At 38.9% G+C, this 14,404-nt stretch overlaps 1 protein-coding gene across 1 annotated transcript in view; it reads right to left on the reverse strand.

Annotated features, from left to right (window-relative positions):
* LOC121511708 (inactive N-acetylated-alpha-linked acidic dipeptidase-like protein 2) overlaps positions 1–14,404 on the reverse strand; it is a 492,988-nt gene that overhangs the window by 362,150 nt on the left and 116,434 nt on the right. The window contains exon 4 of the mRNA XM_041790471.1: positions 14,037–14,304. Within this exon, the coding sequence (XP_041646405.1) occupies positions 14,037–14,304 (268 nt within the window). The remainder of the gene's footprint in view (positions 1–14,036; positions 14,305–14,404) is intronic.

Genomic DNA, 14,404 nt, shown 5'->3' on the forward strand with positions numbered 1-14,404 from the left:
TCTTGTTGGAGGAAGTCAAGTCCATTTCATGAGTATGTGAGTTACCCACTAAACGCCTGAGCAGCTTACCTCCTCTTCAGAGTTCACATGTACCCACTTTGTCAGAGTGTGCTTTTACCTGATGATGGACCATGACAGGGTTAACCTGTTCCAAAGCACATTGGAGGCACACTTATTGAGAGGTCCACTTTACTCATAGGCCAAAACCATATTTTTAACTTAACTTTGAAAATGGTCCTTCATAAGTGCACTGGACAAAGATGTGAATCAATCCCAAGGCAGGAAAGTGAAGTAATAAAAGGTGAAATAGAGATGAGGACAGGAGAGAGGAGAGGGGGTGAGGACAAGTGCTCTACTATAGCGCTGTTGAATTAGTCAGAGGATTTTCCACACAGCCTATCCTTGGAAGGCTTAAAAGTGAGCATTTATAAAGCATTAGGGAGGTTTTTGATGCTGGGATGTTGAGTCACATAATGATCCTGGCTGTGCCTTTACCCCAGCTCCTCTTTGACTTGTTTTATTTCCATCCAGATGGATTTGAAGTGATTTTTATTTCTATTTTATTGCTTTTACATCAACAACAATTCATGGTTAAAAAGCTTTTGTCAAAAATCGTTAACAGCCTTCAGATAAAAACTTTGGCTCAATGTACAACCACAGAAATTATTGAATAAAAAAAAGCATTGAATAAAAACTCCAGTGCCAATTGAGATCATTTCTAAAATTTGTGGGGGGTTTTTAGACTTTTTTTTCTCAAGGTTATTTGAAAAAACAAAAAAAAAAATTCAATCATGTTTCAACTGTAGAAGAAATAGTGGAATATTTATAATGTAAGGTCATCCTGTAAAAGGATGCTGTTCCATCCTAAATCTTGGGAGGCTAAAAATAGAGTTCTATAAAAGCTAATCGTCTTAATCTTTTTTGCATAAGGCAGAAACCTATCAAATTTGAGAAAACATCTACAAATGTATGAATTAAATAAAATATATAAAAACAGAAAGACAAAAGACACCAAAATGGACCAAAAAGGGGCTTTTCCTCTTCCGCCATATGGGGTTTCCACTACGACTTGTGGCCGTGCTGAGCCAAACCAAGCCATGCGAAATACTTTTCCATTACCAGTTTAGGCACGCCAGGTTGCACCAAGCTGTGTCGAGAATGATCCTGCTCTAGAGCAGCCCCAAGAGTCCCCAAGAGCCCCCAAGAGCGAGGAAATGGATGTGCACTAGCAGTTCATTTGCAAACTACAGTGAGATCAGCCAGGTTGTAAACGTACCAGGAGTAAAAGTTGGTAAGAAACAGTGCACCACCTCAGATTTAATAGTTTAAGTTGATGTTTTGTGTCAGGGGATTTGCATGAAGCTGTTTTTAAGGGTTATTCCATAAGTCTGTTCATTAAAACTTGCATAATGTGATGTTCTTGGAGGCACCACAAAACAGCATCTATGCCCTGAAGCAGTTAAACAGGTATGCTAAACACTTACTGGAGTCTGGTTAAACTCATGGGATTTCTAAAGTTTCAATGAATAAACTACGCTACGCTTGGTTTTGTCTCTTTTTGGTGGGATGCTGAGCTGTATAGGGTCTGTTTGTTTTTGCACAGACCTGTAGAAAGGAAATAAAGCGAATAAAAGTTAGCAGACTCGTTGCCATGCCCCCTCTGCACACAGGAGGTGCAGAGAGCATCAGCAGAGGCAGAATCATATGATCACGTGTAAGTCCATTTTTTAGGTTCTTATACTGTAAGCTGGTAGGCATTAGCTTGAATGTAGCTGTAAAAAAGTGGCAGTAAATCAGGCCTCAACCACATTTCTTTATTATAACAAGAGCAAAAAGGGTCACATAAAAGCTCTCCATAGCCAAGAAGATGTTTTTGCACGTCTCTCAATATGCTACGCACACTCAAACTCTACAGCAGCGCTAACCTGTATAGCTGAGGTAAGCACTGGTGCATGTGCATACTACCTCAGTTGTCTTGCTGCTTTGACTGGCCCATCATGAATGTGACAGACAGGTTGTTTGTCAACTTCTTAGGATGTTCAGAAAAGTCTAGCCTTTCCCAAAGCTTTGTACGGGAGCTTTTACAGATGAATGTGAAATACATCCGTGAAACAGATATGTGAAACAGTCTGTCTGGCGTGTTTGGTTATGCCATCAGTCACTGCAGAGGGAAAAGTCAGCCTGTCAGACCAGCTGGGACGGTTAAGTTCAGTTTTAGAAGTCAGTGCTCGGGGTACCATTGCACATAACCCTAACCCTAATATAACAGTAATGCATGGATGACTTACTTTTGATAAAACATTCTCTTGCTAGTTGGTTATGGAACTTAATCAGGAGTCAAGAGGGGCAGATTTTAAAATGGGGGTCTCTTTACAAGTCTGAGTATCTTGTTTTTGCTTCAAATACTGTCCAACCTCAGAATGGGCAACAGACTCAGTGGTGACTATGAGTATTCCAGGCTGAAAGGGAAAAGACTTGAATGAAACAATGAAAAAAAAAAAAACATTTTTTGGTTCAACATCCAAACGTAACTATAAACATGAACTAATTTAATTTATTCCTTTTTGAACTTTGCAGCTCAGTGCTAGTGAGAACTTACACAGCACTGATAAAAAGGCGCGCTCAACCAAATTATTTACATAACAGCTTCTAGCACTGCAGCAGCCACCATGTTGGCAGTTCAGCAGTGTTACACATTATACTCTTCCTCCTCATTAAGGCCCAAAGATACAACTCTGATGTAAATAATGGCCTGCTGGGAGGCTGACCTTTAAGCAGTACATATAAAGGCTAGTTTCAACTGAAATGAACCTTATAAATTCAATAAACATAGGAAGACTGACAAGATTATCTGCATTTGCTTATTGATCTAAGTCAATAAGAATCTCTATGATGTGTATACCAGACTGTTTTATGCACTGAGGGGACTTTCAATTACAAAGACGTAAGGAGCAGATAGATATATGAAGGATATGCAGAGATAAATCACATAAAACCAAGGACCAAAACAAATGATTCAGGAGTGATTATAATCTGTAACGTTATAAGAGGTACTGCTATTAAAAAACAAGTTTATTGCTGTAATATCATTTTATTGAACATAAATATTTTTCAGTGTCTTTCTCCTTCAGTCTCCTCCCCTTCTGCATCAACACACAGCTGCGTTCAGGTCTGATCAAAGCAGTGCACTAGGTCTTCTTTTGATAATCGTCTCTGAGTCTCTGTTATTCTTTTCCTCAGACTAAACGTGTTCCTTTTAGACCAAATTTGATTTTATAAAAGGATAAAGTCATATGGTGCTACACCAGGTGAACAGGTGAAAGCTCCAATACACAACATTTGTGCCAAACCTAATAGTGTTCAGACCAATCAGTGTAATTCGAGGAGAATGAGGCGGTAGCTATTGGCGGGGTTTAGCTGTACTTTTGCAAGTCCAGTCCGGTGATTAGCTCGGATGTAGCTCTAGCATAGCATCAATTTTACCAGAACTTTACCATGTTTCTACTTGAAACAAAGAACAAAAACAAACACTACAAGCTTTTCATGATGGGAAAGATGTTTTCACACTTCTGCCGACCTGCTGTGGCATGAGTTGGCTCATTCAGCGGACACACCCACAGCATCCTGGAGCAGATTTTACTGCCTCATTTTTCATGACTTTGGAGCTTAATTTTATAAACTTAGAGATGTTTTATTTGACTAAAATGTGGTTTAGGGGTTCATAACACAGTGACCTGTCATACAACAAACCTAAATACAGATTTATTTTTACTTTACAGGCTCTTTAAGCTCAAGAGAGTGCAGGTGTACATCACTCAGATGACCCATAATGAATGGGACAGACAGGTTGTTCCTCCAATCGCTTTTGAGGATTTTTAAAAAATATTTTCTATGGGAGCTTTCACAGATGAAGTGAAATATATCCAGGCAACTGATATTTGAAATAGTCTATCTAGTGTGTCAGGTCAGCACACATGTTCAAATTTTCACGTAAAATTTGCTGTATCTTTACTGTCTCTTTATCAATGGAGACCATTTCTACTATCATTCTTAAACTGATTCTTATACCATCATTTCAATCAATTTGTCCAATTTGTTGAATATTTTCAGAAGTTTTTGACAGGCGCCCTGAACATTCATGGCCTTGGACATCCTCTCTGCCTTCACTAAATCTAGTGTGCTATTCAAACACATGCACTTGACACATAGTGTTTTCCATACACCTTAGTTTAAAAGATTTGGCTGCTGTTTTTTTTATTAAGTTAATGTGTTGCTCAACTGTTAAGCTTATCATTTCCTGATCTTTAGCAAAAACTTGCACATTTTAATCAGTAGCTAGCAGGGAACTAAAGATGCCATTTATTGGAAACTTTCAGCTACTGTGTGTGAATACCCACCCTTTAAAATATAACACTCGGTGTGACTGTGAACCACGTGGTTTTATCCTCATAAGTGAAGTCTCATCATTTAATAGCCACACCTCATATGTTATATTTACCTCTGGCCCTTAAAGCAGTGAGCAAATCTCTGCTCTCCACAGGGAGACTGGTCTCTAGCCTCACTTGATGGATAACAACACCCAGCGCCATGAGGACGTGTTAACTTCATGGATATTGATGCTAGCTTCCGCTGATGCCTGTGAATTTTCTCACGTTCTAATGAACAGACTCTATTTATGGTTTCTTTTCCTACATCTGTGTATTATATACCCTATAACTATTCCTTTATCATAAAATATTCCCATTTCCAAGCCATATAACGACATTTGTGTTTAATAATAGTTCCATCAACATTAGAGAAATAAGATACTTGGTTTGAGTTACTGAAAATAGGACAACCCTCACTGCAACTGCAAGCTTTTATCTTTCAGGTTTTTTCATGAAGATATATATTTTGGTTTTCAATAAAGTTTAAAACATCCTGCTTTTGAAATAACTTCCTTCATCACAATGTGCATTAGGAGAGGGACAGATTACAACATTCATAAATTCAGAAAACTCAGTGTAATCATGGACTGAGACATTAAGTACAAAATCTACTCATTACCATCTTAAAAACATCAGATGAATCAAAGGAGAAACGTGTTCAGAATTTTATTTGTAGAAGGCAAATTATTGTAATAGTTTTGACTAAAAATCTGTCAAACAGCTGCAGCTCATCTGGAATGCTGCAGCCACAGTTCTCACCAACACCAAGAGAGTAAAGCACATTACACCAGTCCTCACACCTCTACATAGATTTCAAAATTCATTTTATAAGAATGGTGTTTTTGATAAAATGCTAAATTATGATACAATTTCATGCTCTCTGGGCATGTTTCAATTTTGCTTTATAGGCACAATCATTCAGTTTTTATTGTTGGAATTCTGAATTTATGTAATTTTTATCATTAGTTAAATGTAATAATAATAATAATAATAATAATAATAATAATAATAATTATTATTATTATTATTATTATTAATGATATGGGTTTGTTATTGATAATATTATTTTATTCATATTATTATAGTTAATATAATTATTAATATTTTAATCATTATCATCATTTTTATCATTCTAATTTATTATCTTTATTATTATTTTTTTTTATCAGTTTACATAACTCATATTATTGCTATCATTATTACTATTAGAATACACACACACACACACACACACATATATATACATATATATATATATATTTGTACTGTCAAGCGATTACAATTTTTAATCAAATTAACCACGGTGTTACTGTAGATTAATTATGATTCAATATCATTCATTTTTAATCTATATTAATCGCTTTTCATTTTTGCATAAGCAAACAGACTCAATCTCCTACAAACATAATGCTTCGCATTAATGTGGTATTTTAAGCTGGAAGCACTTTGGTGAAAAGAAAACTCCTTCCTGCAGAATGTGCATAATACTTTATGTTGGTCGACTGTTCCGTCTTGTTTTGTTTGTACTCAAATTTCCCATTGAGAGGGCCAACATGCTGTTTAGTGTCTTTTATATCGAGTCAGTTGGTCATTACCAGATCAATGGCCCATTTGCACATGCGCAGCAGCATGCTCGACGGTAACCCTACTTGGACAATGCATTGCCAGAGACCTTTCAGGGATTTTCAGTCATTCTGCGTTGTAGATGGGTGAACTGCATTAAAATTTTTGATCAGATTAATCATGATGACGGATTAATCTGCATTAAAGCATCAATTTTGACAGCCCTAATATATATATATATATATATATATATATATATATATATATATATATATATATGCTTTATATATGCTATATATATATATATATGCCTTATATATGCTTTAGTTTCTTTAAATAAAACTAATTTATACTTCATCGCCTACAGTAATCCAGCCATTGATCTAATATTTCAATATAAATCTACTTCACAACAACACGTTGGGGTGCGGAGATATGAAGGTGATTTTTAAGGGAATAAATTTAGGATAACCATGCTCTATTTTTATATGATTTCATCCTCTTAATGCCCCGTATTTACATCCAATTACACTAGCCTACTTTTGAACACTGTTAATGCGCATCTGCTATCAAACATATGATCACAGTTGTAGAAAAAGCTAAAGGTATTTTTGTCATTACTGCATTTCTAGGCCTAAATTTTACAGTCTATTTTCTGACTCAAGCTTTCAGAAGGGCTACAGTGAGGTTGGTTATGTCTGCACCCTTTGCCTCTTATCATCAGTGGCTCTGTCTGCCTCTGTTTTTCTCTGATGGCAGAAGTGTGTTTGTATGAAAGCATCATTTGAGCACGGAAATTACTCTTCACTTATTAACAGGCCTGTTAGCGCCAATGACAGTAATCATGAGGAAAACACGAACATGCTGTCTATAATTAACATTCTCCGGTTAACTCAATGCTGTTTTGGAACAATCAGAAGACACAGAGTTGCTTTTATTGCAGGATATATGATCACCCTGGCACACTGTTCTGCTCTCTATGTCACAGGGTGGGTGTGGAGAGGGAGGGGGCAAGAGGGAGGGGGTGAGAGAGAGTGGTGAGGGGTGCAATAGGAGACAAGCACAGGAGTGAACAACCTGTTACTGGTGCTTCATTCACCCTGTTCAGGATGGCGCCCTTATGTCCAGAACTGGCCATGGTTATGGGTAGTGACTGTTCCTGTGTTTACAACATATACATACATTGAGAGAGTTGGTTAAAGATATACATTTTAAGTGAGTACTGCAGTTTGCAGTTTGAATGACACAGACAAACAAGACAGTATATGATTCCATCCTATTGATTTTTCTGTCTGTCTTTGAGCGGACATTTTTGACAAAGTTTGTCGTCTGTGTTTGTGTGTCAGAAAAGTAACTGCAGGACCGGCAAACCAGTGGTACCAACAGCAGGACTCATTAGTCTGTTAAACTTGCTCTGGGTTCCCACCAATCCATCACAAACGCCATATTTAATTGTCTGAACGCCATGTTTAGATTCGGCAAACTGCTGCTTAATTCAAGGCAGCGTGCAGGAACTGAGCTAGGAAATAATCTGGTGATGGATGACTGTGACCCTCCTTTGGGTAGACTCCGTCGAGTGGACAGCTGGATGGATCGAGCAGAGTGGAGAAAGCAGAACAAGGAGAGAGGGCGGGGGGAGAAAATAGGAGAAAAACTTGGTATTCAGAGAATCACTCCAACTTTTCATCTGCCCTCAGGCCGGCGGGGGCTCAAGGGAATAGCAAGCGTCTCCTTCAACCCCTTTTTCTGTTCCCGGGATACAGAGAAGTAAAACCTTCTAAAAATAGTGTATTTCTTTGTATGTGTGTGTGCTTGTGTGTGTCTTCTGGCTTCATGAGCAGACTACATGCATAATGACTCACATTAACCTTCACACTACTGAAGAAAGGCAGAGAAAGATTCACAGTGTATGTAGCATGACACCAATACTATGCCAATGATTTTTACAGTTAGGTTTCTTGGTGTTTTCATGAAAAGGGAGTGTCTTCTGAACTAAGTTACCAGTGTGATCTGTGAGCTGCCTCTTGGTTTGGAGAAGTGACCTGATTCTCCTTAACCTTAATTGTTATCAAGCTCCCTAACAAGTCCTATTAAAATGTTGTGACATTTGTATACATGTCTAAGGCTGGACCTACACTGTGCTAGATAAGGCCATTTTTGGACTTATTTCTAAGTCAAATTTTTGTTTTGGAAGTTGTGTTATAGCTTGATGGAACATTTGGCATAGAAAGTGTAAAGGGCATAAGGATTAATTGTGGCCTGATCCAGTGCTTCCATTGCTCTCAACCAATCTGGACTTTGACTCAGCCACTCCAGAAGATTCACCTTGCCATCTTTAAACCATTTCTGTGTAGCTTTCAATGGATGCTTTGGGTCAAATTAAGTCTCCTGAGCTGTAGTTCTCGTGCTGACTGAATAAGATTGTCCTCCTGGATTTCCCTATATTTTATATTTTCATTTTAATCCCTACCTTTACAAGTCTTCAAGGGCCGGCTCCCGAAAAGCATCCCCACCGCATGATGCTGCCACTACCGTGCTTCACAGTGGGGATGGTGTGTTTGTAGTGATGTGCAGTGTTTGGTGTCTGCCACACATAGCGTCTTGTTGGATGGAGTAAAAGCACCATTTTGGTCTCATCAGACCGAAGAACAAAAGGGCAACAGGTGTTATATGCAGTCGCTCTCATCACAAATGCTGAAGCTTGTAACTCCTTCATAGTTGTCAAAGGAGTCTTGGTGGCCTCTCTCACTAGTCTCTTTCTTAGTCGCTAACTTTGTGAGGATGGACTGATCTAGGCAGATTTATACATGTGCCAGATGCTGTTCATTTCTTTATGATGGATTTAATTGAACTCTGAGCTCTGAGACATGCTCTGTACCTTTTTGTAGCAATCCCCTGACTTTTACTTTTCAATAACCTTTAGTCTGAGTTGCTTGGGGTGTTGTCTTTGTGGTGTAATCGTAGCCAGGAATACTGATATTTCAGTGACTGGGCCTTCCAGACACAGGTGTCTTGATACTACTGTACAATTACTTGAGACACATTCATTGCACTCAAGTGATGCCCATTTCACTGCTAGCTCCAACTGGCTGGATCTCTCCTGAATACAGCTTGTTATTCTAATGTTTAAGCTCATTTAGACTACCAGGAAGGTGCGTTAAGGAATATGTCACTGGGTGAATTGGTCTCTTGATTATGTGCCTTTTTAAATACCTCAATGACCAAATGGCAGGTGCATGAATGTCATTTTTGTAGCTCAAGTTATTCTTTGGTTGACTATAGGCCTAGTCTCTGGCATGTAAATGAAGACTCAACATACCAGCCAAAACCCAACATGCATTGAAGAAAAGAGAACGACAGTATAAGAAAGGACTATGACAGGAGAAATAATCACCTGCATGCTGGTCAGATGGACCTTAGGCCTTGTTTCCTTTAAGGGTATTTTGATGAGTAGGAAACCAATGCTTTGTTTGAGTTTCTGTTTCTGCCAGATAGACAGTTTCATATCTCCATGCATGGCTATATTAACATTCATATGGGAAAGATCCCATAGAAAGCATTTGGGAAGGACAGGACTTTTCCAAACGTTCTTGGATGTTGATTAGAGGAACATGCTGTCTGTCATTTTCATGACCAGCCAATCAGAGCAACAAGTCAAATGATGTACACATGTGCCTTTCTTGAGGTGACAGGTTACCGCTGCCATAAGTTGTGAATGGCAGAGCTCCTCCGTGAGTAAAATTGATGCCAAGGCTGGTCAGTAGGCATACAAAACATCTTCTCTGCAAAATCATGCTGAAGCAGACTGGAAGGAGAGCGAAAAGATCTTTTCCATCATGAAAGCTATCAGAGTTGCTTTTTGCCTTTTTTAATTAAGAATTGTCCAGTTCTACCAAAACTGTCGCTGTGGCTACATCCACAGATCCACATCCATCAGTTTGTCTTTCAAACATTCTGTCATTGTTGTGTCTGCTGCTGAGTTGACTGTGTCAACCTGTTTGCTTTTCAATACTGTGTAGCCCAAATACTACAGACAGCGGCTGCAACATTTGGCAACAGTAAACCAAACACAAGAGTTTTACCCACACAAGATGATGCTTTTGAGAAAGAGATGCCTCATCCTGCTTGATTGCCTACTTCAGGCCAGAAAGACCCTCAGGCCATTGGTAAATGTCCCAGTGCTACCAACATACAATCCACGCCTGGTGAGCTACAAAAAAGGACTGTCTGACTGTTTGAATAGTGGTCCTGTCGACAGTTTAAACCTAATGTCAACGGGAGATATCGAGCAAATGGTGATCCAACTGCTACAAAAACATGAAAATTCAGTCTAACGAGGCTTGATGCAGGCTCAGTTTGATAGTCACAAGCTGGACACACAATTGTGCCTTTGTTTTCCTGATTCACATGCGGTGCAATTCTCTCCACACATCACTGCCTGATTAACACTGATGGAGCTGTGTGTTTCCATTTCCCTGACTTCTGAAGAATTCAGGGGTCTCTTTTTCACAGCACCAAGTCCAGCTTTGTTCAGTTAGATCAATCAATGCCTGCCACCTCTTAGGATGAAAAAGTCGTCATAACACAGTGGTATGTGGCTTTGCTGTGTGATACAGCATCAGTCCTCTCTCCTTTGAGATGAGTGTTTCTTGAAGGTGAACCGTTTCCTGTAGACTCATAAGAGAGTGTCTTAATTATTCATAAGAAACACAGATTAGCAAATAGTTCAATGCTGGAGTGAACTAGGCTGGAGTTATACAGTGCCAACAAAAACTTTTACACCCCTTGGATGTTTGACCCTTTAATTGATTTTATAAATCAGTCATGGTCAATATAACTGGGCTTTTTTGACAAGAAGGCCTCATCAGTATAAAGGGGAAAATAGATTTCTACAAAGTTTTGTCAATTAAATTAAAGTCAGTATTTAGTAGAAGCAACTTTGGCTATAATCACAGTGCTGATTCTGGGTGAACAGGTCTATTTCAGGCTTGCACATCTGGGCACTGCAAGGTTTCTACTTTCAAAACTGTTCAAGCTCTGTCAGGTTGCATGGGCATTGGGCATAAACAGCATTTTTCAAGTCCAGCCACAAATACTCCATAGAACTGAAGTCTGGGCTTTGGCTCAGCCACTCCAGAACATTCACTTTTCTGCTTGTCATTATTTTTTAAAATCTGATATAATTTAAGTTTTTCTCAACAGTGGCTTCCTCTTTGAGACTCTCCCATAAGCTTTGACTGGTGAAGAACCGGGGCAGCAACAACAACAGCTGTATGCAGTCTCTTCCATCTCAGCTACTAAACCTTGTAACCTCTTCTGGGTAGTCATAGGTGTCTTACATGGTCACTCAGTTTGTGAGGATGGCCTGCTATATTCCTTCCATTTCTTGATGATTGATTTAACTTGACTCTGGGGGATGATCAGTGCCTTGGAACTTTTTTTTGGTTTTGTTTTTTTGTATCCATCCCCTGACTTATACTCCAAAAACCTTTCCTTCCATGATGTAATGGTAGCCATGAATACTGATTAACCAGTGACAAGACCTTCCAGAGGGCTGCATGGCAGTGCAGGGGTTAGGGCTGTTGCCTCACAGCAAGAAGGTTCCTGGTTCACTTCCTGGTCAGGGCCTTTCTATGCGGAGTTTGCATGCTCTCCCCATGCATGCATAGGTTCTCTCCGGGTTCTCCGGCTTCCTCCCACCAACAAGGACATGCTCATTAGGTAAACTGGTGACTCTAAATTGGCCGTAGGTGTGAATGTGAGTGTGCCTGACTGTGTCTCTCTATATGTCAGCCCTGTGATTGACTAGCAGCCAGTCAAGGGTTTACCCTGCCTCTCGCCCAATGGCAGCTGGGATAGGTTCCAGCTCCCCCAAACGGGAAAAGCAATATAGAAAATGGATGGATGGATGGACCTCCCAGACACAGGTGTCTTTATACTACATTCACTTGGTACACATTCATTGCACTCAAGTGATCCTCATTTCACTTATTTTAAAACTACTAGCACCAATTGGCCGGAGCTTTGCTAAATTAGGTCAGTCACTAAAAGGAGGTAAATATCAAAGAAAACACTTATTTCACCTCACACATCGTTATTTAATTGACATTTCTTTGTAGAAATCTGTTTTCACTTTGACATTAAATAAGTTTTTTTTGTATTTTTTTGTCAAAAATGCCAAATTACATTGACTGTGATTGATTTATAAAACTGATAAAAGGGGAAAACATCCAAGGGGCTGCATGCTTTTGCAGGCACCATTCTTGTTTTTTTCACCAGGCATCTTCTTACCTGTCCAGCTGTGTCATGCACATTCTTGTAAATATACTTGCCCATTTGTGGTGCGTGTAACTGGAGGGCAAATGAGAGAGCTCAGGCCGTATACAAGTACGTGATGTGTGGGATGTAAACTACAAACATGGAAACACTCAAGATGGTGACTACGATAATCCCAAAATCAGAACTAACAATTCAAACATTCAGAAGTGTTGTTTTTCTGAAATCTGCTCAACCCACAGTTAATCCTATTTATTAAGCCATTCTCCAAACAGAATGGTTTTCATTTAAGATTAATTAATGATGGTTTAATGATGAAATAGCTGATACACACAAAGTACATGGTAAAGCTTTTTTGCATTGCAGTAGAATATAACAGACTGCAATAATTAGATATGTTTTAAATCGACCTGTATAGGACAATGTGTAAAAAAAAAAAAAACCTCATGCTGCCACTTTTGTTTTTATGAAAAGTTAGTCTCATGCAAATGTATAAAATGGAGGTCCCCTCTGGGAACCAATTTAATGGAATCTCGCTCTCCCTTCAGTCAAGTTTCACTTGTGCAACAGAAGACTGGAAAAAAAGTAGAAAAAGAAAAGCGATCTTTAATGTCAGGAAAAGAGCAAATGACAATGTAGCATGCTGTCAGGGAAAGCACATTTGTTTATTCCTCATCATAGACGCAGAGCCAAAGCTCACTGGACATCATCATCATCATGCTCATTGTGATCAATCTAAGCTCCTGTTAAAGCTGCCTAGAGGCAGCAAAGTTCATTTAAATGTCTTTTCTACACACGCTGTAGAAATAATGATGAAAACTGTTTAATGATTTTCAGATCTCAGGTTTTGATTCAGCAATATGGGACTTTGTATTCCCAACATTCAGGGAGCCCTGCAGGAAGACAACTTAAACCAGAGTATTTGTTTTATCAGTCTTCATGTCTTCACATTAGATGGATAATTTTTAAGCTTGAATCAAATATATTGGCTTTGAATAACAGCAAAATGATGACTTTACCAACATGGACATATAAAGGCAGGAGTCCATTTTTTTGCAGCAGATTAAATTTCTACAGAGCTATGAAAGAATGAAAAGAGGGTCGAAATAAAGTATTTGCATTTTCTTTACATAACCCCTAAAGATATTAAAATAAAGCATGACATATTTTAAAAAGACAGCTAATGTGAGAATAAAATCATAAAGAAAGGGCTCTCTGAAAAGGTTGCACACAAAAAGGGATTGCTTCTTTTATACCACACATCAGGTCAACACTCAAAATAGATCCAGTTATCTTCAGGTCCGATTGCATTCAACAAAAATGTAGAATTTAAAAAAGAAAAAGGCACACAAGGACCTAAAGAATAAATGACAATTTTGGCATCATATGGATGGTTTACAAATCTGTAAAGGTGTAGCCCTCATTTTTTTTTTCCTTTTTTAAAATAAACCACCTGTTGAAGTCCTCTGGGTGAAATTTTATCCAATGGAGTGTTTTGTTGCAGTGAGAAAGTTTGCAACCATAAAATCTTTGTTGTACTGCTGTCTTTAAATTGCCCTGCAATAACATGTGTGCATAACCAGTCTTTTTCTTAAACTGTGTTTGAGCAAGTTTTAACATTTAGAGCCACAACCTTTGACCTTTACTTATGACCCTTTAGTGGCAAGGCATCTGACAACATACTTGTGATGTTTTTTAAGGGTGCAGAGGCCAGGAGGGTGAAGCAACCTGAAGTCAAAGAAAGGTCAAATCAGGATGGCAGTACAGTACCTGCACACTCCCCACAGCAGAGTAGGCTGCGTAGGAGAACTGCTGCTTGGGAAGGTCGTTGGGTCCGCGCTGGTCACAGGGGATCCCATTAGGCAGGAAACACTGGTGACTGGACCTGTCGGTGATGGTGTTGGGTGTGGAGCCAGGCAGACTGAGCAGAACTGTGTGATTGGTTAGATGGACGTCAGTCAAACCGAGTCCCACCCACTGTCTGTAGAGGTACTTGGCTCTGGCTTCTTCACTGTCATCTGATTGGCTGGAGAAAGACCTGAAAGGAAAACAAAAAGTCAAACTGAAATAATATCATGTTAGATTGTACAATGGATTAGTGTCTTATCCTGTTTTTGTATGGCCTACTACTCCACTAC

The sequence above is a fragment of the Cheilinus undulatus genome, linkage group 7 (assembly GCF_018320785.1).
Source record: "Cheilinus undulatus linkage group 7, ASM1832078v1, whole genome shotgun sequence".
NCBI classification, from domain to species: domain Eukaryota; kingdom Metazoa; phylum Chordata; class Actinopteri; order Labriformes; family Labridae; genus Cheilinus; species Cheilinus undulatus.